The 21,869-nt window shown below is 35.9% G+C and overlaps 2 protein-coding genes across 11 annotated transcripts in view; one reads left to right on the forward strand and one right to left on the reverse strand.

The window, feature by feature from the left end:
- WDR20 (WD repeat domain 20) overlaps positions 1-11,838 on the forward strand; it is a 56,617-nt gene extending 44,779 nt beyond the window's left edge. The window contains exons 5-6 of one of the 2 annotated variants that reach the window (XM_026680193.2): positions 8,197-8,253; positions 9,347-11,838. In XM_026680193.2, coding sequence (XP_026535978.1) covers positions 8,197-8,253; positions 9,347-9,367 — 78 coding nt within the window. In that variant the 3' untranslated portion in view covers positions 9,368-11,838. Of the gene's footprint in view, positions 1-8,196; positions 8,468-9,346 lie in introns of those variants that run through there. The other variant, XM_026680192.2, reaches the window with a different exon arrangement.
- On the reverse strand, positions 1,744-21,869 carry MOK (MOK protein kinase). Of its 9 annotated transcripts, XM_087952202.1 has the most exons (13): positions 13,107-13,179; positions 12,293-12,407; positions 11,705-11,794; positions 9,648-9,718; positions 8,543-8,621; positions 8,177-8,225; positions 7,602-7,679; positions 6,728-6,906; positions 5,744-5,845; positions 4,632-4,805; positions 4,249-4,360; positions 2,802-3,005; positions 2,321-2,716 (listed from the first exon to the last, which is right to left on the reverse strand). In XM_087952202.1, the coding sequence occupies exons 1-13, from the start codon at positions 13,177-13,179 to the stop codon at positions 2,636-2,638; spliced, it is 1,407 nt and encodes a 468-aa protein (XP_087808328.1). In that variant the 3' UTR covers positions 2,321-2,635. The 9 variants fall into 9 exon arrangements, with proteins under 9 accessions (XP_087808321.1, XP_026535999.1, XP_087808322.1 ...); XM_087952195.1 differs by lacking the exons at positions 7,602-7,679; positions 13,107-13,179 and adding an exon at positions 21,814-21,869 and having other exon boundaries at positions 1,744-2,716; XM_026680214.2 differs by lacking the exons at positions 7,602-7,679; positions 13,107-13,179 and adding an exon at positions 21,560-21,773 and having other exon boundaries at positions 1,744-2,716.

Below are 21,869 nucleotides of genomic sequence, written 5' to 3' on the forward strand. Positions count from 1 at the left end.
GATTATGCATATATGTAGAGAATAATGTGAGAATATAATGTACAAGGGCTTTTATTGTTTAAGGGATGAAATCATAAAGTATATTACTCTATCAAATCAGACTTCTTCATATTGGGTGTATTTAGTCTGGTATTGCATCTTTGGGATATTAAACAAAAAATTTTTCATCACCTGTGGGAGACTGTGCCTGACTGTTAACGGGCAAAATCTCTTCTTGAGCATTTCCTTCTTGAGTGCTCTTAAGAGTAAACATTTTCATGTTTTGGCTATTTGAAGAGAGCTTTCAGACGTCTAAAGGCAAAGTAGCTGCTTTTCATGCAATAAAATAACGAATACATAATTAAAACATTTTTTAGAAGTTTGTAAATTGACTAGAGATTCTATGATATTTCAACTCTAATCAAATCACAATGCACTTTATTCAATACTATAGGTGCCTTGTTTTAAATTATAAGATCCTAGAATAAACTTCTAATGTTCTGGATATGACTAAAGCCAGTAACTATATAAAATAATGCTTCTGCGTTGTGAACATAAACATTCCTAAAGGATATTTTTCCATCCTTTGTAGCCTTTAGCACAGGGGGCCCCAGCCCGTGGCACAGTACTGTCTTGTTCAGAACCAGGCCATGCAAGCAGTGGGCGAGTGTGTGCGCGAAGTTCCACTTGTGTAAGCAGTGGGTGTTCACACAGGTGCGCGCAGACAAAAAGCTCCATTCGTGCGAGTGGTCAGCATATGTGCATACCTGCCACTCACTCAGAATCATTCCCTCTCCCACCAGTCAACCATGCTGGAAAGGTTGGGAGCTGCTGTTTTAATATAGGTTTAGATCCAGATTACATTTGAGAATTTTACTCACAATTTCCTGCTGGAGAGTTTTTTGGGAGGGGGAATTAATAGAGTTGGAAGTAATAGATAATAGAGTAGTAGGTAATAGAGTTGGAAGAAACCTTGATGATCTTGTCCAACCCCTGCTCAAGGAGGAAACCCAATACAATTTCAGACAAATGGTTGTCCAATCTCTTCTTAAAAACTTCCAGTGTTGGAACACCACAACTTCTGAAGACAAGTGGTTACACTGATTAATTGTTCTGTCAGGAAATTTCTCCTTAGTTCTAGGTTGCTTCTCTCCTTGATTAGTTCCATCTATTTCTTGTCCTGCCTTCAGGTGCTTTGTGGAAGCCCCTTAAATATTGGAACACTGCTATCATGTCACCCCAGCCCTTCTTTTCATTAAATTAGACACTCAATTCCTGCAACCCTTCTTCATATGGTTTAGCCTTCAGTCCCCTAATAATCTTTATTGCTCTTCTCTGCACTCTTTTCAGAGTCTCAACATCATTTTATATCAGGTAACTAAAACTGATACAATATTCATCCAGTTACAAAAATGCAGATGCAAAAATAATGCTCTTCAAATTCTAAATTTCAAATTAAGTTATCTTTCCCAAAAGAAAACCTTATCCTGAAGACTTGTTTGATTCTGTGTGAAATAATATGAAAATTCTTCAAAATAAATCTCAATCCTCCCATAGTTTTTGTACAAAATATAAATAATGGCAATATTACCAGTTTATGACTACTGAATCCTCAAGCAAATGATTGCCTTCATATAGGAAGAAAAATACAGCAGTTTTAGAACTTGCTTTATGTATTGTTATTGCATTTGTGTTCTTTTTGTGACCTTTCAGCAAACTTTACCATTGTGCTTTCCTTTCTCAAAGATATAGTCCAGTCTTAGCTCTCTTTTTGCCACTTTATTGAAGCATTGCTATTTGGCTGTTATTTAAGGTGCAACTGTTATACAGTATCAATATTTTTTACTCTAGTGCAATACATAGTTTTTTTCTTGTTACAGAGTAATGGTATTTGACAGTTCTTTGTGAGAGGACACGATACTTGATCTCATAATAATCCTATAAAAATCTTCTTAAGTTCTTTAATAAATTTATTTTTACTGATACCTTTATAAAAGCTAAATTAAATGCCCTTTAGAGTGGATTATTTCCTCCAACACAAGAGTTTCAAACATCATGGCCTTTTCAAAACAAATGTGTAACATTCTACATTGAACTATGCCAGTGTGACAATATACATCAACCGAAAGCTTACTTATACTTTTCTATACAAGAGAATATTGAGTAATGACTGATCTTTTCCATCTACCATCCAAAAACCTGCTAATTTATATTGTTTCAGAACACAAATTTGTATAGGTTATATTTAAATTTTGAAGTTTCTAAATGATAAAGATTGGCTCTGATTAACCCTACGATCACATGTACAACCCCCTCCCCCAGAAATTGACTTTTTTATTTATTTATTATTTATATATATCTATAAACACAATGTAGCATTTGATATAAAAGTTGGAACAATTCACTCCTGCCAGTGCAACACCGTTAAATAAATGATCATCTTTGAAGAAAACTTAAAAAAAAATAGGAACTCCTTTAAAAAAATCAAAGTGCATTCTGAGCTATAAAAATGGTGGTTACATTGTTGACTTGTAAAAAAAATGGGTAAGTCCCAAATAATGATTGTTGTAGCTTCTTGTTGCAGCATTTGAGATGATAAGGCACTATTGCCATTTGTGTACTAAAAATCCAGACAACTCATGACTGTTTTGATCCATCAAAACCTTCCACCTCGTCTTTCCAGAGCAGGCAGGTGGTACTGTTTCATAGGAGATTTAAATTCCTTCTGTTTTTCAGACTGTTGATGAGACAATAGAAGTTAAAATGAGCTATAATCTACTTGTACAAAATAGCATGTAATCTAATAAGCAAGGCAAAATTACCTTGCGATGTGTCCCAAAATATGTTATAGGCTGCAAAACCTGGACTTGTCTGTTGGATGCTGGGAGGGTAAAAACTGACTGAAATGAAGGATTAGGGTAAGAAGTCAAGTTGGTTACAGCAGGAACTGTCAGTTTTGGCAACTCAACTGCATTGGGAAGTCCATGAAGTCCCAGTGGATTCTCCTGGGCTTGCCTAAAAAAGTTCTTTTAAAATAAAAATACAAATTCAATTTTTGAAAATAATGTTATGTAGGCTAAATGTGTTTGATGACCTCACATATGCTTTAGGATGGTTTAGATATTGCAATCTGTGCAGTTACTCCCAAATATATGTAAAGTTCTACCCAAACTTTTCTTAAGGAAGATTGCTGCTTGCCTTTGGAATGATCTCATCATATGGAAGCATGGTGTCAGTGGAAGCCTTTATATAGTTAGATTAATAAAGGGAAAGAGAATTAAAAAGTAGCAATTACATTCTATATAGTTTTAAAAGAGTAGCCAAATTACGTTCCAGTATTTTCAGACTTTCAAGGGTGTATATGTTGAAAGTGGATTTTTGTTTGGAAAATTGGCTTACAGTCTTTGATGTTTTATTTGTAAAATTGAGCCTTAGAACCTTAGAAGATGTCTTCTTGGAATCTATCCTTAAAAGATTTCTAAGCCTTAGAATGACACAATTTCCTTCCTTTCTTATTCTTTAATTGGCATAAAAATTTATTCCTTGAGTGTGCAAACAAGGCGAGGAACATCCATCATATTTTACAAAGAATTAGATAAACCCTAGAAATGTGGTACTGCTAGCTTAAATCTGGTGTGTCTAGAATTCTGCAACAAAATACAGGAATGTACTATAATTAATTAATTTTTGTTCTCCAAGTATGATTCTGGGGTTTCTGGGGGGAGGGGGGAGGACATGAGGGTAGAGAATGGATTAAAATAAACTTTGGGAATTATTGGACAGATTTGTTGATATCCTTAATATTCCCAGAATAACTGGAAAGTTGGCAGAATCAAACACTCCATAATTATTATATATTGATTGCATGAACCTAGATGTAAATTGGATAATTTCCAGAAAAAGCATATGACTAGTTAATTCCAGCACTATTTTGAATGTCCTCAAAGACTTCCTACAAAATATCAGGAGCTATATATATATAGCATATCTAAAACTAAACTATCATACTATTCCAAGCATTGCATGCATAAGAGATAATGGTATAAATTAAAAAAAGCCTTTCTGAACCTGTAAATCACAAATAGGTGTTCAATAGTTAAAACGGCAAAAAAATCATTAAAAATGCTAGAATCTTTTGATACAATAATTCTGAAACATGTTTCACATGTCTAAGATGATTAATTAAAGGACAAAATTGACATAGAGTGTGTGAACAAAAATGGCAGTAATTAAATAGGTTTATTACTCAGTCTTTGATTTAAAGATTACCTGCCTTTGATCCTCCTTTGAAACACGCCGCAAGCCAATAGAATCCCTTTCTAATGGATTTTCTACTAATCTCATTTTTCGGTGTATGGTTAAAGCTTGTTTCTCTGCCAACCTGTTTAGTGTAAGTCAGATAAAATCCCATATATGACCTTTAAATTTTTTTCCATCAATTAGACAATCAAATCACTTACTTCCCTCCTTTAAACATATTAAACAATGACTTGAAATGCAAATGCTAAATACTTAAAACTAAGTATTAACTTAAATTATTAGCTTAGTTGATCAAATAGGTTCAAGCTTAGTTATTTTAAATCTTAGCTAGCTTGATACATTTTTCAACTGAATATTGATTCAAAATCAAATTTTATTTTACATTCCCTTACCTTAATTCTCTGAAATAAGGGTGTTGAAGTGCTTCATGAGCACAGATTCTCTCATCAGGATCATACTGTATCATTGCATACATAAGTGTCAGGCTCTTATTAGACAGGTTAGGGATAAATGGAGAGATTCCTTTTCCTTTTCTGGTGGGGAAATCAAAACTCATCACTCTTGACCTGCATAAATCCAGTGAAAGAAAATGCATTCCTGTCAGCAGAGTCAGTCTTACTGCTATTGAAAGAATACAAAAGAAGTTTCAGTTTCAAAGCATTTTTTGTTCCTGTAGTTAGCCATACAGGGCAAACTACATATGTATGACTATATCATGAATATCACTACAATTTAATGCTTCTCAGATTAAAACACAAATATGATTGGGCAGACTTGCATTATTATGCCATAAAATCACAGTGGTTTTCTTCAGATCCATTTGATACTACCCTCACTTAAACATGGGAAGTCAAAAGTAATTTTAAATTTTGCCTTCCAGTTTATCCAGATGATAACTGCTGAACTGGAATAAAAGGGACACTTAATAATCCCTTAAAAAGTTACTCAGTAAAGCTAGTTTAGTCTATATAGCAGCAGCCCAGCTAAGTGACAGCACCTATAATCTTAATTTATTTTGAAAATCCAAAACAGAGTTGATCAATACATGGATAGGAGACCCATAAGAAATACCAGGTCTGCAGGCAGGACTGGGAAATCCCTTGTACCACATTGCCAAGAAAATTATGCTTATCTCAAAAAATTAACAGAATTCGATTCGATTGAATGTTCACTGAATGCTAAAGCTACACAGAAGAAGTTATAATAATTTATAACAAAGGGGTCTTCCTACAGCTTTCAAATTCTGTGACTTGTGCAAAAAGTGCTACAGTAGGAGCACTCCTCAAGGGAACAGTAATATAAAACAGTCTTAATACATTATGAAAAGGGGACATGAAAATAACGTGGTAACTCTGGTTCTGAATTCTGAGAAGTAGACCCTGGCTATATGCTTTGTTAGATTTGACTGTGATCAGCTGCAAGATAATAAACACATACTTCTAATGTAATTTTAGGCAACCTTAAATAAAACGAAGTAATGAATATCAAGTGAAACCACACTTACTGTTTGAACTTATGAAGAATCTTCTTAGGAGGAGTACCTATGATATCGTGAATTTTTGATATTTGGTCCAATTCATTTGATCCAGGAAAAAGTGGGTGGAAACTGGGAATAATAAAGAATTGATAATGTGATAAATACCAAACTCTGTGACAAGCTTATGTTTTTATTATGAGAAAGCTGTTCATCCTTGGTATTAAATAATATTGTTGGTACTAAATAATAACATTACAGCATTATATAAACATCTTTCAAAATAAAAAGGGAAAAAGCATCAAAAGAGACAAGTGATCGAAAAATGTTATCTGTACAATTCAGCCTGTAACTATCTAAGAACATAAATATTTCATCAGCTAGAAATGAAGTATTTGTTGCTAAAGCCTGTAATCCCCCAAATTCAATATAATATGCACATGGCATGCCTTTGCCTTAAGGGTCCTCCTTAGAGACATATTTACTATTGTCTGCAGCTAGATAACGGCCACTCTTGAAGCCTGGATATTAGGCTGGATATTAGGACTCTCAGCTAAATTTCAAATTATTTTTCCTTTCTTCATTAAGCTGCTGATGTTCTTTTTTCTAACCATTGACTAAATCCAGATGTACAGCAGCAAGGCTGTTGTATTATACACGTTTATGTTAAGCTGAATCACAAACCCCTCACTTAATACAAGTTCTATGCCAGATAAAAACACAATGATTAACAATGACAAATACCCAAATATTTCTAATTGAGACAGATTTAAGTCTACCTTAAATCTGACTCCCTGTGCTATTATGCAATTCATCAACCAGCAATGCAGACATTTGAACTGGAATTTTCTCCATGTGTGTTTTAATGTTGAGCCTCAAATCTTCCCCAGTTTTATATTTGTATTTTTTCCATAATACAGCCTATAACTATCTCATATCTGCACAGGCCTATACTTCAGAAGAGTTTCTTTATTCTTTTTAATTTATCCACTTTCCTTCTGATAAATAACCTACCTTGCAATTTCATAAAACACACAGCCAGCACTCCAGATGTCCATTTTATAACTGTAGTAACCATCTGTAAGAAGACATTCCGGTGCCCTATACCAGCGGGTAGAGATATATTCTGTATATGGCTGCTTAGAATGTATGGTCCTACAGGATCCAAAATCTCCAAGCTTGAGAAGATCTTGCTACAATAAGACAATTTGTGCATCTCAAGTGATCAGGCATTAAAATATTTACAAATAATGAACTACTACTAATACTTCAAGATGAAATTAAGGAATTTTTATTTTAGAAATAGCTGTTCTATTTTTGAACAGAAAAGGCTAATTTTTTAAAGTGATCTAAATTGGCCATATTTGATTTTTGAATCCTTGGCCACAAGGCAGCCTTTGGAATAAATGAAAATACTTATAGGCAGCCTCAAGATGCTTTTCCAAAAGGCAACTAGACTTTCTTATTTTTTCTTTGAAAATGTTTCACTTCTCATCCAAGGAGTTTCTTCAGTTCTGCATGAGAAGGGAAATGTTTTTAAAGAAAAAGAAAAACCAAAGAAAGCCCAGTTGCCTTTTGGAAAAGCAATTTTGGAATAACCATAATCTGGATGATTGAGAATCTAGATAAATAGGTAGTTCTTTGTTAAAGACCATTTGTTCAGCAACCATTAGAAGTTGCAATGACACTGAACAAATGCTATTTATGATTAGTCCTCAAAATTCCAGCAACACATTACCTCCATGGCTATGTGATTATGATCCATGCGCATGGCTGCACCACATGCATGCTGCACCAGCTTGCATGCGTTACTCTGACACAGCAGCAACCTCTTCCCAGCTCACATGCACTCACCACAGCAATCCTCCTCCCAATCTATGGTACTCACCTGCCCTCCAGCCTGCTTGCAAGCTGCCTGGAACTTGCAACTTTCAGTCTGTTTGCTCATTGACTTTGCCTGTGGAAGCTGGCAGGAAGTTGCAAGTCATGGTCATATAAAATCCTCACTTAATGATAGCCAAAGAGAATGCTAGGCTGCTGTTGCTAAATGATGCAGTCATTGTGGCATGTTTCATAACTGTAGCATTTAGTGATGGAAATTCTGGTCTCAATTACTATCAAACCTTTGAACATTAAGTCTTCAGAGAATTGCTAGCTGCTAGCACAATTTACTTAAGAAAAATCAAATTTGATTTTTTTACAGCCTGTTTCAAAAATGACTGACTTGTCTAAAAACATATTTTTTTCCATGAGTAATAAAAAAACCGGATGCTAAAAAGCAAAACAATATTAGATCTAAAGCAAGTATTTGACAGTTTAATCACCAGAAAGTTGAAATGTACTTTTTCCTATAGACATAAGATGCATATTCAAATACCAGTCCAAACAAACAAACATTTTGAAACATAAGAATTTTGGTACATTCATATTGCTCGTGTTTTAAAATTATCAAAGACAACCTACCTTTATTAATATGTTTTCAGGTTTCACATCTCTGTGAAATATTCCGTTTCTGCATCAAGATAAAAATAAAAGCAAAGGTAAGTATGTTTATATTAAGGCTGTCGTACAGAAAGCCACATATCTCTCGGGAGAATTTGAGCCTACTCCTTAGTTTCAATATAAGTTGTTGCACCCATGCCCCCAAAAATTATCCATAAAGCTCTGAAGATATTCCAGAGGAGAGATGACAATTAGAAAAGAAAAGCTAGTCAAAGCCCATGACACCTTTATATATGTTAGATACATGAATGATAGTCTACAAATTTCAGCCCATTTAAATATCCAAAATGTAAATTTGCAAGCAAATAAGTTAAAAACCTTTCCTACCTGTGTATATGATCAAGAGATTTGCATAACTGGTACATATAATTCATTATTTTCTTTTCAGGCAATGGTTTTTTCCTTCCTAGAATTTGGAAATCAAGTTTACTGGATTTTTTTAGAAATAAAGATGGCTTGAGTATAAAAACAGCTTGCAATGATTTTGGCTAATTAACTGATTTTTAAATCTAGTTATGAAATAGCTTACCCATGACCTATACCCATGTCCCCTAACTTAGCCAGGATATTCAAAGCTGCTTTGTTCAGAGCACCTTGTCCACCTTCAGGGGGTGCACCATTGGTATGTTTTCCTAAAAAGACAAAACTGGCTACAGGACTCATATCTGAATCACTGTTAAGGTTCAATTCCTATAATGTGTCCTCTATAAGGCTACCTTTAAAAGGGATTTGCAAATCACAACTGATATGAAACACAGTGGGCTAGGATGCCTTTTAGACTATATTCTACTGGTCATATATCAGTTGCAATGGTTTTTTATTCTAATCTGAAAAATTAGAGCAGGACTCAAGCTTTTATATTTCATGCAGTTATTCATTTCGAATCATGAGTATTTGAAAGCAGAATAAACCCTCATTTTATATACAACTGCTGTAACAGAGATAACAACTTTGTATCACAATGAAGTAGTAGTTTTCCAGTTGTTGACATACAATTTCCATCTTTGACTTACTATCCATGCTGCCTTGGCTTTGGTTGATGGTAAGGGTGGGGCATAGATTTAACAATTCTTAATACAGCAAATATATGTAGTGATTAATAAACTATGTTCTCCTTAAATTTTTTTGCAGACTGGCCCTTCTTTAGGATAGCATTCTCTTTCAATATATGTAATTATGGAGATACTTTACCTATATTCCAAAACCTCTCTCTGCCTTAACTTATTCTGAAGGAGATCAACTGCCACCAGAAAGAGATTCTATGTACATCCACGCTAATCTGAAGGTTTTTCCATAACTGCAAGTAAAACGCATCTTTTTTCAACCTGCAGCAGCATCTTACTTAATATTTGGTTAAACTAAACATGCAACTGTCTCACTTGTGAAAAAAAATTGCTTGAGACATTGTTCAGATATTGTATATGCTACATACCTTTGATCAATTCATAAATATTCATGTCCATAAGTTCACATATTAATGCAACAGCACCAGCTTTCTTGTCACTAAAACGTTGGTTTTAATGGAATTATATGAAAGAAAGAAGAATAAGTTGTATAAGCACTTCAAGAATGGGACAGATTTTTTTCAATTACTTTTTAAAAGTGGTTCTATTAGTTTTCTGTATATTTCATTAGCTTTTACATATGCACAAAAAAAGCATTGTATGTTAAATAGAGCAGTTATATGCCACAAAATTCAAAATTGCTGAGGAAGAAAAGGAAAATCAAGTTCATTTTGCCATCTCATCTTTCATGATTTTGAAAAAAATATTGGAGAAGGCTTATGAGGATGACTCTCTTTAAAAATCCTCTTCCTCATCAAAATTGTTTATCAACTTCCCCAGCATTTTTTACAGCAAATCAGCAATCAAATGTTCTAGGAAACAAAGGTTTCCAAGAGATTCATACTTATGCACCTTTGATACACGGCTGAATTAGTTTTTCAATAACCAAAATAAGTCTAATAAGTAGACTACTGAATGACAATTTTGAGGAGGAAAATCACCCTTCTATCAGTGTGATAGTAATAGTGGGGTATGAAAGAGAAAAGGAAGAACCTGTAGCAGAGGATAAACGTTTGATAATCTCGCATGGCTTGCAAATTGCTCACCCTTATGTACATGATAAAAGTAAATCCATGCTGTACCTGCATATATTTTATTTAATTAGAACCAACATTATTGAAAAAGCAAAAACATTGCTTTCGATGTTAATGTTTTTTTGCCTGCCCTAATCAAGAGATTACTTACTGAAGTGTATTATTTGTGTCATCCTCAGAAACTATAGATTTTAAGCAAGCAACATAATAATCTATGAACACACAAATATGCCTTATAACATCAGATCATAACCCATCTTGACCAATTCTGTGGTCACAGATGGGGATCTTTTTGAGTCCTGGAACTTGACAAGTAACTGTAACTGGACAAGTCAAGTATAAACTTGATACAATTCTACATGCTGTTACTGAACTACAACGTTCTGTAATAGGTGAGGAAATTGCCTTGCTCTATAAAAGACTTTCTCCCTGAGAATTGGATATAGACATCTGCAAGATACTGCTGCTTTTATTAAAATGATGAAAGCAGTATTACTCCACAAGATCTTTTCCTTTTGAATATGCATGCAACAATATGACATATATACAAAAGGGCCAAGGGTTTATCTCAATGTTGCTTTTGTTCTGCCCTCACCTGCTGCGACAGAAGCTGCTGAACCTTGGTAATTATGTGCCTTCAAAAATTTATCTTTTTTAAAATAAAAAGATTTATATTATATTTTCTCACTTCAGAAATGGTTAAATAGAACAGTTGTCTGGCAAAATGTGTAGTGAGGATTGTGAGGTTTCTCTTTCATGGTAACAAAATACATTAGCATGTTCAGAATATTCCTTATTGTCAACTGATAATCTCCATTGGCAGGTGACCAGATATGACTTTTCATACAACACAATAAACAGAATCTAATGACACATATCTTCAAGTAATCCCCCACTGCAAAATCTCAAATAAGCACCTTGCAGGAATGAGATTGGATTCTGCATGTTGCCAATTAAACACTTCAATTCTTGAGCCTCTAACTGCATTTTTCTTGTATTTCTCCCTTGACACTATTAGTATTGTCAGCGGCCAAGTATGAACATAGAATAAAACTAATGTGATTTTTAAAGTCTTTATAGATTGCCAGATCAATCCTGAGAGCCTATATCACATACTGTCAATAGAACAAAATGATGGCTCAAAGACTACTCAACTCCAAAGTTCCAAAGTTAAGTAGTCCACACAACCTACTCCCTACTTGCTGTCATCTTGAGAAAAGATGCAAGAAATGACAAAATCTCATTCTACAGCGAACGGTCCCTCTCTCAAAATAATTTTAATCAGAATGAGATTTGTTTGATAAATAGTAATTGAATATTTCTATAAAACATCTGGTGATCAATATGAATGGTACAGAATGGGAATGAAAAAAAAAGCATGTATCACTTACAAAATCACTTCATGCAATGTAAGGATATTTTGATGTGGATTTAATCGCCTTAATGCTTGAATTTCTCTCAGGTTATTCACATGGTCAATGCTAGTAGAAAAGATTAGATGAAAAATAAACAACTGTCATTTACACATTGTTGCATATATTTTCCTAAATCACACAAAGCATAGGCTGTAATAATATCTTGCAGCATGTTGCCAGCTTATCTGGGTGCGGTGTGATATTTCATGGCTACTGTATGAGATATTACTTGCAAACTAAGTACCATTATTTTTTATATGGTGGCATAGAAAACGTATAGTACACACTTCTTTCAATTATTATGAGTTCTTGAGAAGGAAATCTCAAATCTGCTGTATTTACTCAACACTGTAGGGCATGCTACAATCAAGAAGTACTATTGAACACACATTATTTAAGACATGTCAGGAAAAAATCTTCATCTCCAAAGGCAGCTAGATTTTACATATGCATTTACAAACAAAACAATGTTTTAAAATCAACTTTTGACAATGAAGATTTAAATAAAACATTTATATACTAAAGCTAAACAACAAACTAAAATGGAAAAGAATCAGACTTTACCTTTCAAAGTGCTGTTTCATTTGTTTACAAGCATAGCAACGTCCATTGTTTAGACTCTGTACCTTCAGAACATCAGAAAATGTTCCCTCTCCAATTTTACCAATTGTTTTGTATTCTAAAAAGGAACAATAAACTAGAAGGTAAATTTATATATTTAAATTCTGTTTTATCAAACATGTCCATAATTGTAGTTTACTTATTCTAACAGCACACTTGTTTCCTCCTCAGATTATAATGTATGTCTTTCAGGTAATTCCCATATTGTTACTGTAGTTGTTTAAAATTAAGGTTCACACCTCTGCACTGGGAAAGGATTATACCAGTATCATTTATTGAGAATTATATGAGAAATTCTATTTGTGATTGCTAAAATAACATTCAAGTGCTTTCTATCAGCTACATCTCACATACCTATCATGGTCTTGAGAAAATCTGCAGAATAAAAACCGTGTAAGTTTTAGTTTAGTTTTTAGAAACCCTAGTTTGTTGTTTTCACTTCACTAGATATAAATTATATATTTATAAAAAGAATTAGTTATTGTGCTTAAATAATATCAGTACCATCATTAAAATGGACTTGCATACAGTTTAGCATATCTTAGGACATTATCAATAATCATCTAATGTTCCAAGCATGTAAATTTGAAGAGCTTAATTCTAATGTTATTCTGTATGACCAAGAATAACTTATAAATCAAACTAATCTATGTGCTATAGGCTCACAAACAATATTCCTCCTCATTCATTTTTTTTACTTTTCTGCTGAGTTATACATCTGGAAACTGACCCAATTCTGACTATTTTTTGTATATACCTTTCTGCTCTAAAATTTGGTTTAGTCTTCTCCCATTCATATCACTTGTACAGCACTTCCTATAATTCTCCATTGCCTAACTTCTGTGAGAATTAACTTCTTCAGACTGCATCTAGCTGTAAAGAGAAGCATTTCCAATATAACTGTACTAGTAACTCATATTTAATAAGACTTTCCCCCTAACCATTGTCATGTTTCATGTTAAAAAAAGTATCATATTCTACAGTGAAGGAAACTTCCATTTATGGTTTGTTTATAGTATCTTATAATCAAAAGGGTTGGAAGCAACCTTGGAAGTTTTCTAGTCCAACCTGCAACTTACTTTATGTAAAACATCCAGTGTTTATTTGAATTCCTCATTTTTATTCAACCTCAATCTTTGTCTGTGATAAAGTCAGCTACTTTTTAATAGAAAGGAGTTGTGTTATTGATACATTTTTTTCCTATATGAAAAGTGAAAATGAAAATGAAATAAAATCAAAAGACTGTGTTCATGGTACACACAGTTACGTACTCATATGTATGGTCACGTGAAAAAGAAAGTACACCCTCTTTGAGTTGTATGGTTTTATGTATCAGGACATAGCAAAAATCATCTGGTCCTTAGCAGTTCTTAAAAGTAGGTAAATACAACCTCAGATGAACAACAGCATGTGACATATTACATTATGTCGTTTATTTTACAGCCAAAATGGAGAAGCTACATGTGAAAAACTAATTATAGGTAGTTCTCAAGGTAGTTCACTTAAGAACCGCTTGCACTGAAAAAAGAGACTTATGACCATTTTTCACATCTAGGACCGTTGCAGAATCCCCATGGTCATGTGATTTACATTTGGATGCTTGACAATTGATTCGCATTTATAATGGTTGCAGTATCCCGGGGTCATGTGATCACCTTTTGTGATCTTCTGACAAGCAAAGACAATGGAGAAACCAGATTCACTTAACAAGTGTTACTAATTTAACAAATGCAGTCATTCACTTAACAAATATGGAAGAAAGCTCATAAAATGGGACAAATGCACTTAACAAATGTTTCACTTAGCAACATAAATTTTGGGCTCAATTGTGATCATAACTCAAGGACTACCTGTACACCCTTACTGCTTCCACAGGTATGAAGAGGCAAAGTAGCAGCCAGGTGCTGCTAGTCAAGTGTCCTTGATCAATTGATCATAGCAAATGTGACTACCTTTATAAAAAGCAAGGTTTTAAGAGTTTTACTAGTCTCCAACATTGAGGTGTGTGTTAACACAATGGCAAAGAGAAAAGACATCAGCAATGATTTTAGAGAAGCAATTGTTGCTGCCCATCAATCTGGGAAAAACTATAAAGCAAACAATTTCCAAACAATTTAAGGTCCATCATTCTACAATGAGGAAGATTATTTGCAAGTGGAAAACATTCAAGACAGTTGCCAATCTTCCTAGTAGTGAATGCCCCAGTAAATTCACTCCATGGTCAAACTGCAATGTTAAGAGAAACTGAAAAAAAAAGCCAAGAGTTACATTTCAGACTCTTTAGGACTTAGTATGTTAAATATTAAAGTCTATGAGTACTGAAGATGATGTTTGATTTCGTTGCACAAGGTGCAATGACAATAAAAGTAAACTAAACAATTAGAAAAGACTGAACAAGTATGGTTTGTTTGGAAGGGTTGCCAGGAGAAAGCCTCTCCTCTCTAGAAAGAACATGGCAGCATGGCTTAGGTTTCCAAACCTTTGCATCTGAACAAATCATAAGATTTCTGGAACATTGTCCTTTGGACAGATGAGACCAAAGTGGAGATAATAATGCAGTGCCGTGTTTCACAAAAAGCAAATACACCATATCAGCACAAACATTTCATGCCATCGGTCAAGCACATTGATGAAGGGGTGATGGTTTGGGCTTGCTTTACAGCCACAGGATCTGGGCTCCTCACAGTTATTGAATTGACCATGAAGTCTCCTGTATACCAAAGTATTTTAGAGTCAAAAGTGAGGCCATCTGACCGACAGCCAAAAGTTCGGTCGACACTGGGTCATGCAACAGGACTATAGTCCCAAACATACCAGCAACTACAGCAGAATGGCTGAAAAATAAAAGAATCGTGGTGTTGCAATGGCCCAAAGTCTGGACCTCAACCCAACTGAAATGATATGGCAGGATCTCAAGAGAGGCTGGGCATAAACAAGTGGCCATAAACATCAATGAACTGAAACAATGTTATAAATAAGAGCGGGCCAAAATTTCTCCACAATGATGTGAGACTGATACAATCATAAGAAAACAATTACTTCAAGTTATTGCTGCTAAAGGTGGTTCTACAAGCTATTGAATCATAAGGTGTATTTAGTTTTCCACACATGGCTTTTCAATTTTGGCTTTCTTTTTGTAAAATAAGTGACATAATGTAATATGTAATGTGTTCTCATTCATCTGAGGTTGTATTTTACTTTTTAAAAATGCTAAGGACCAGATGATTTTTACTATGTCCTGCTATGTAAAATCATAGAACTCAAATACACACACACACACAAAGGGAGGGGGAGAGAGACTTAAAGCCAGATAAAGGGAACTCAATTAAACAAATAAGTCAAAAACATTAGACTTGTTTAGACTTTCATTTGTTTATTGAAAGAAGTGATCCAAAATTACATATTTGTGTGTGGCAAAAGTATGTGAAACGATGCTTTCAGTAACTAGTGTGCCTGCTTTGAGCAGAAACAATAATTGTTGATGAGTCTTGCACAACAGTTTGGAGAGATTTTAGGCCATTCCTCCTTACACAACATCTTCAACTCAGGGAGATTGGTGGGCTTCTTTGCATGAGATGTCTGCTTCAGGTCCTTCCACCATATAAGATTAAAGTCAGGATTTTCTTGCCCATTCCAAAACCTTTGCTTCAACCATTTTTTGTCATATGTTTGGGGTTGTTCTCTTGTTATATGACCTTCAGTGGACATACCATAGAAAGTCTACATACCCGTTAAAATGCCAGGGTTTTGAGATGTAAAAAAATCAGACCAAGATAAATCACTTCAGAATTTTTTCTATCTTTAATATAACATATAAGCTGTATAATTCAACTGAAAACCAAATCAAAATCTTTTAGGAGATAAAATAGCAATAAAAATGTGGGGGGGGGGGGAATAGCAAGAATAATGTAGCTGCATAAGTATTCCTACCTCTTATAAGTAGAGAGGTAGCTGTGTTCAGAATTAACCAATCACATTCAAACTGATGTTAAAAATACTACTCAGCATATACCTGCTATCAATTAAAGTGACTCTGATCAAGCCCATATAAAATTCAGCTTTTCTAGTAGGATTTTTCTGACATTTATTCAGTTGCCCCTTACAGCAAAAGCCATGATCTACAAAGAAATTATAAAGCAGGGGTTTTCAAACTTGACAGCTTTAAGACTTGTGGACTTCAACTCCCAGAATTCCTCCTTCAGTCATGTATCTCAGGAATCCTTGGAGTTGAAGTCCACAAGTCTTAAACTTGCCAAGTTTGAAGACTCTTGTTATGAGGCATCTCATTGGAAAATACCAGTCAGGAGAAGGGTATACATTTTTTTCCAAGGCATTGGCTATACCACGGGACACGGTGAAGACAGTCATCAGCAGACTGTATATTATGAAGTGGAGAAAATATGACACAACTGTGACGTTACCAAAGCCTGGATGTCCCTCCAAAATTGGGGGAAAAGGTGATTCAACAGATTGCTAAGAGGCTTACAGCAACATTAAAGGAGCTGCAGGAATTTCTGGAAAGTGCTGGTTGTGTACTATATGTGACAACAATCTCCCATTTTCTTTGTATGTCTGAGCTATGGGTGACAAGACACTAGCCTCTTCTTACAAAGTAAAACATCCATGCTTGGCTACATTTTGGAAGAACCTACATCAAGTCTAACAACGGCATGTGAGAAAAGTGGTCTGATGAGACCAATATTGACCATTTTGGGCATAATTCCAAAGAGTATGTTTGGCGCAAGAAAAACACTGCTCATCACCAGAAGTACACCATACCCAAAGCAAAGCATGGTAGTGGCAGCATTATGCTTTGGGGCTGCTTTTTTTCCCACTGAAATTGGGGCTTTAGTTAAGGTGGGGGAGTGGCAATGAATAGTTCCAAATATCAGTCAATTTTGGCACAAAACCTTCAGGCCTCTGCTAAAATGCTGAAGATTTCACCTTTTAATACGACAGTGACCCAAAGCATACCTCCAAATCAACAAAAGACATACTTCACCAGAAGATCAAAGGTCTGGAATGGCTCAACCAGAGTCCAGATCTCAATCCAACTGAAAATCTTTAGGGTGACCTGAAAAGGGCTGTGCACAGGAGATGCCCTTGCAATCTGACAGAATTGGAACAGTTTTACAAGGAAGAGTAGGCAAAGAAGATCCCCAAGGCAAGATGTGCCATGCTGATAGGCTCCTACCCCAAAAGACTGAATGCTGTCATAAAATCAAAAGGTGCTTCAACAAAGTGTTAGTTTAAGATGTGAATTTTTATGCAACCATGTAAGATTTTGTGACACCCCCCCCCCCCAAATCAGTTTGTTTTTCAACTGACTTGTACAGCTTACATGTTATATTAAAGATAGAAAGAATTCTGAAGTGATTTCTATTGGTCTGATTTTTTTTAAATTTCAGAAACCTGGCATTTAACGGGTATATAGACTTTCTATATCCATTGTACTTTTTCTTAAGCTTCAGTTTATAGATACCTTGATCTTTTCCTGTAGAATTTTGCTGGTGTAATTAAGAAAATTCATAGCTTCACCAAGCTTCCCTGGTCCAGAGACAGCAAAGCAAACCAAAATATATTGCCACTACCATCTTTCACAGATGGGATGGTCTTATGCTGAAATGCAGCATTTGCCTTTCAGAAAATATGCTTTTCATTAGAGCCCAAAAGTTCTATTTTGCTCTCATCCATCCAGAGAACATTCTTTCAATAGCCATGTGGTCTTTCGCAAACTGAACCTTGACAGCAATATTATTTTTGGAAATAGCGGTTTTCTTTTTGCAATCCTGCCATATTCAGTATTGTTGTCAATGTTCTCTTGATGGTGGTCTCATGAATGTTAGCATTCACCAATACAAGAGAGGCCTTAGATGTTTTTCTGGGGTGAGACCTCATGGAGAATTATACACCTTGCTCTTGCTTGTCAATCACTTCTGGAGAGGGTAACAATGGTGTTGAATTGCCCATTTCTAAACTAACTATTGAACAATGATTGGAAATAGTTATATAACCTTTCCCAGGCTGGTGAGTATGAACACCAATTTTTCAGTGGTCCTCGGAAATTTCCTTTGTTTGAGCCATGACACACTTCCATATACCTGAGTTGTGATTCAGACTTTGACAGTGAAGAGCAAAAAATTGTTCCTTAAAGAGAAGCATGATTTCCCAGTCACACCTGATTATCATCCCACTGATTGAAACACATTATTCTAATTACCCCTGCAAATCAACTGTTAATCTTAGAGGTTTAAGTACTTTTACCATGTGCAAATATATAGCTTTGGATCATTTTTTCCTCAATAAATGAGCAAACATAATGTTTTTGATTCGTTTAACTGGATTTTCTATCTAGTTTTAGGATTTGTGAGAACAGATCATATTTTATTCATATTTATCCAGACATGTTGAAAATTCAAAAGGATTCACACTTTTCAGTATTACTGTATATCAAAGAAGATGATGGAGCCATACTTTCTACATTTTCCAGGCTTTGGGAAGTTACTAGATGTTTTTATTTGTATACACACACAAACATACATAGGTGGTTAGCCATCAGCAGGTGCAGATGGCTGAGGAGAGTGAGGACTCTGATGAAGGGCCAGGACCATCAGGGAGTGGACTGCTGCCTTCAGAGATTGTGGGGGCTGGCAGCAGTGATGAGGAGGTTCCCGAGGAGCCTGTGCCAAGTGCATGTGCACGAAGGATTGCTTGGAGGAAAGAACAATTACAGCAGCACAGGCAACTTGGGAGTAAGGCTGCAAGGTAAGGGCCCCTCCCTCAAGAGGATAAAAGCCAGGTTTGGAAAAGCATTCTTTGCAGATGGCAAAGAAGCTCTGAAACTCAACTGGTAGACATCTTAGTTTGTGTTTTGGCAGCCTTGACAAACAACTTGGCAAGGCTCTTTCTTGTCAGAGCTAATTAGTGGAAAGCAGCCTTCAGAACAGAATTTGTTATTAAACCTTAAAAGGTGGGGGCTGCTGCCTTTGCGTTTGTTCTTTAGGAACCCGGTTGGGTCAGAACAATAGGTGAAGGTTTACTCCAATTTTGTTTGTTTCCTAACTCAACATAACTTGGAAATTAAAGATGCTGATTTGTTGTGATTGAGGTCAGAAGCAAGCCTATAAATTTCAAGGAGGTGCCTACGGACCTATGATCTTAGATTAGATTACAATAACTTTATTGCCACTTTGAATATACACTAATTGGCAAACATTAAAATAAAATTTTGTAGCTTGCCTATGTACCTCTATCATTCCAGGCATTGAATCTAGTTTATTTACCATTTTTACAAGCGATATACAGCACTGTCACGTGACCACTACTATCTCTCCTATGGTATATAAACCTTCTGTTTTTTTCCTATTTCAGCAAAATGATTTATAAATGGGACTCAAAACTTCGTCTTATGAGAGACTGAATTTGATATGTTTAGTTTTCAGAAAAGACAATGGGGAATATGAAAGTAATTTTTGACTATCAGGAGCTTATTACACAGAAGAAGCTCAAGAACCAATTATTAAAACAAGGTTGATCTTTGTTGAATGTATCAAAACTGCAGGCTGGGCAATTATGTCAGAGAATGCACTACATAAGAAGTAGACTTGGCCTAAACAGACTATTCCAATGAAGCCTATGATTTATATATGTATCATCTTATCCTTTATTTTATTCAATTTATATAAATATAAATGATTTTATTTATACATTATATAAATTCTGACAAAATGATTACTCTATCCCTTATTTCTACATTGCTGTCTTAACACTTAACATCTATACATGTGATCATTTTCATATTAGTGTATGTATCTGTATGAGGGACCATTAATCACCTGCCCAACAAATTGAAGCACAGATTTTTCCTAGTCAGGCTATTTAAATTCTATAATGAGATACTGAAAACTGTTGCTGAAATTTATACACAGTATATAGAAACATGTACTTTAACTGATAGGATTCCTCTAAAGTTGCTAGCTTTCACTTGTTTTTGCAGACATGAATAAACTATTAGAGCAAGAGAGGACAACCTGTGGCCTCCAAAACCATTTTAATGTTTGTGGAGAAAACAGGAGACCATCTTGAGCTAATATACATACATAGATTGACAAGATAGAGATATTGGCAGGATAAAAATAAAAGCCCCTGACTGCAGTTACTGAAAACTGATGGTGCATTTTTGAGACAAGAAAACTATAACACATTCCTTAAAATAATTTTTTTGCATCTAATAAACAGAATCCACCAAGACACCCACCTGAAACCTCACATCCAATATAAAGCTATATATACCCCATTTTAAGATTATCATTCTACATGCTTTAATCCTTACTCTAAATCCCTCAAAGGATTTCCTTGTTCAGCTTTAAAGAATGGATTCTAATAACCGAGTGTTTCCTCTTCATTTCTGAGTTCAATGAAAACTGTGCCCAAACAAGCTTGCAAAAACAAGATAAACTGAAGGTCTACGCTAGTAACACAGGAAGAGTGCTTAGGATGGAATTACAGCCTGCACATTTACTGTGGCTTGATCTTTTATGAACCATTTCATCTAGTTCACCATGTTGTCCAAAATGTCTTGGAATAGAGATAATACAGTAATATCCATTCAAGCTTGGTTTGGGAAAGGCTGAAGTACACTGCATTGTTATCCCTTTTTGAGGTAAGCTGTATTAGGTAAAGAACTGAAAGAAAAATGCAGAACCACTAAAAACAGACCTACACACTTCTTACTGTTGGAGCCAGATAGAAGCCCCTTCTATCAGCGTGGTTGGAGCGGATCAGACAGCGGGTTCCACGCTACTATTCCAAGACCCGCCGGGGGGGGAGGTCATCCTGCCATACTTGGCGCCTCCCTGTGAAACCCCTCCCGCCAGGTGGAATAGCGGCAGAAGAGGGCGACTTTGTAAAGCCTCCGTCCACCCATGGCACCCAACCCCGTGGCTTCGGCTTGAGGGTCTTTGGCCCCAATCCCAAAACGACGCCCTGGTCGAATCTTTCTCTCTCCAAGTAGACGCTTCTTCCTCGACTCGCCAATTTATGAGAAAGGAAGGGGTTGCGGCGTCTCCCCTCCACCCCTTTTTTCCTCAACACTTAATTCTACACACCCCTCCTCCCCAAGCCGTCGGCTCGCCGAATCCGCAGACCAAGCGCCGTTTCCGACCTATTTCCACCACGTGCCGCGAACCACCATTGCGCCTCCTCCCTTACTGTTCATCCTCCGAGCCCGCCTCTCCCGCAGGTTCCCGCCAGGTCAAGGGGTGGGGAGGGGGGGGGTCGAGGACACGTGTCCTCTCTGAACCGCCAGACCCCCTCCCCACGACAGAACTTGTCAGCGCGCCATGTTGTATTCCCCGTCACCCTGGCAACCCCAGAGCATCAAGCGCCTCAACCCGGGAAAACGACCTAGCCCCACCCTCGCAGCGGCACCGGCTTCTAACAGTGGCGCAAGCGCAGTTACTAACCTCCGCCCTCTCCTATTGACTGCGGCAGGTGAAGGGCAGGATTCATGTTTGCGGGC

The sequence above is a fragment of the Notechis scutatus genome, chromosome 1 (assembly GCF_049901735.1).
Source record: "Notechis scutatus isolate UNSWTSFEM ecotype Mainland chromosome 1, rNotScu1.2, whole genome shotgun sequence".
NCBI classification, from domain to species: domain Eukaryota; kingdom Metazoa; phylum Chordata; class Lepidosauria; order Squamata; family Elapidae; genus Notechis; species Notechis scutatus.

Excerpts from the sequence above, each read along its gene's own strand:
- MOK (XM_087952202.1), bottom strand. The coding sequence starts at position 13,179 with ATGGAGAATTATAGGAAGTGCTGTACAAGTGATATGAATGGGAGAAGA. Across the intron at positions 8,226-8,542 it reads TCTCTTGATCATATACACAG|AAACGGAATATTTCACAGAG; the intron begins GTAGGAAAGGTT and ends ATCTTGATGCAG. Across the intron at positions 7,680-8,176 it reads CTGAAAACATATTAATAAAG|CTTCCACAGGCAAAGTCAAT; the intron begins GTAGGTTGTCTT and ends ACTTCCTGCCAG.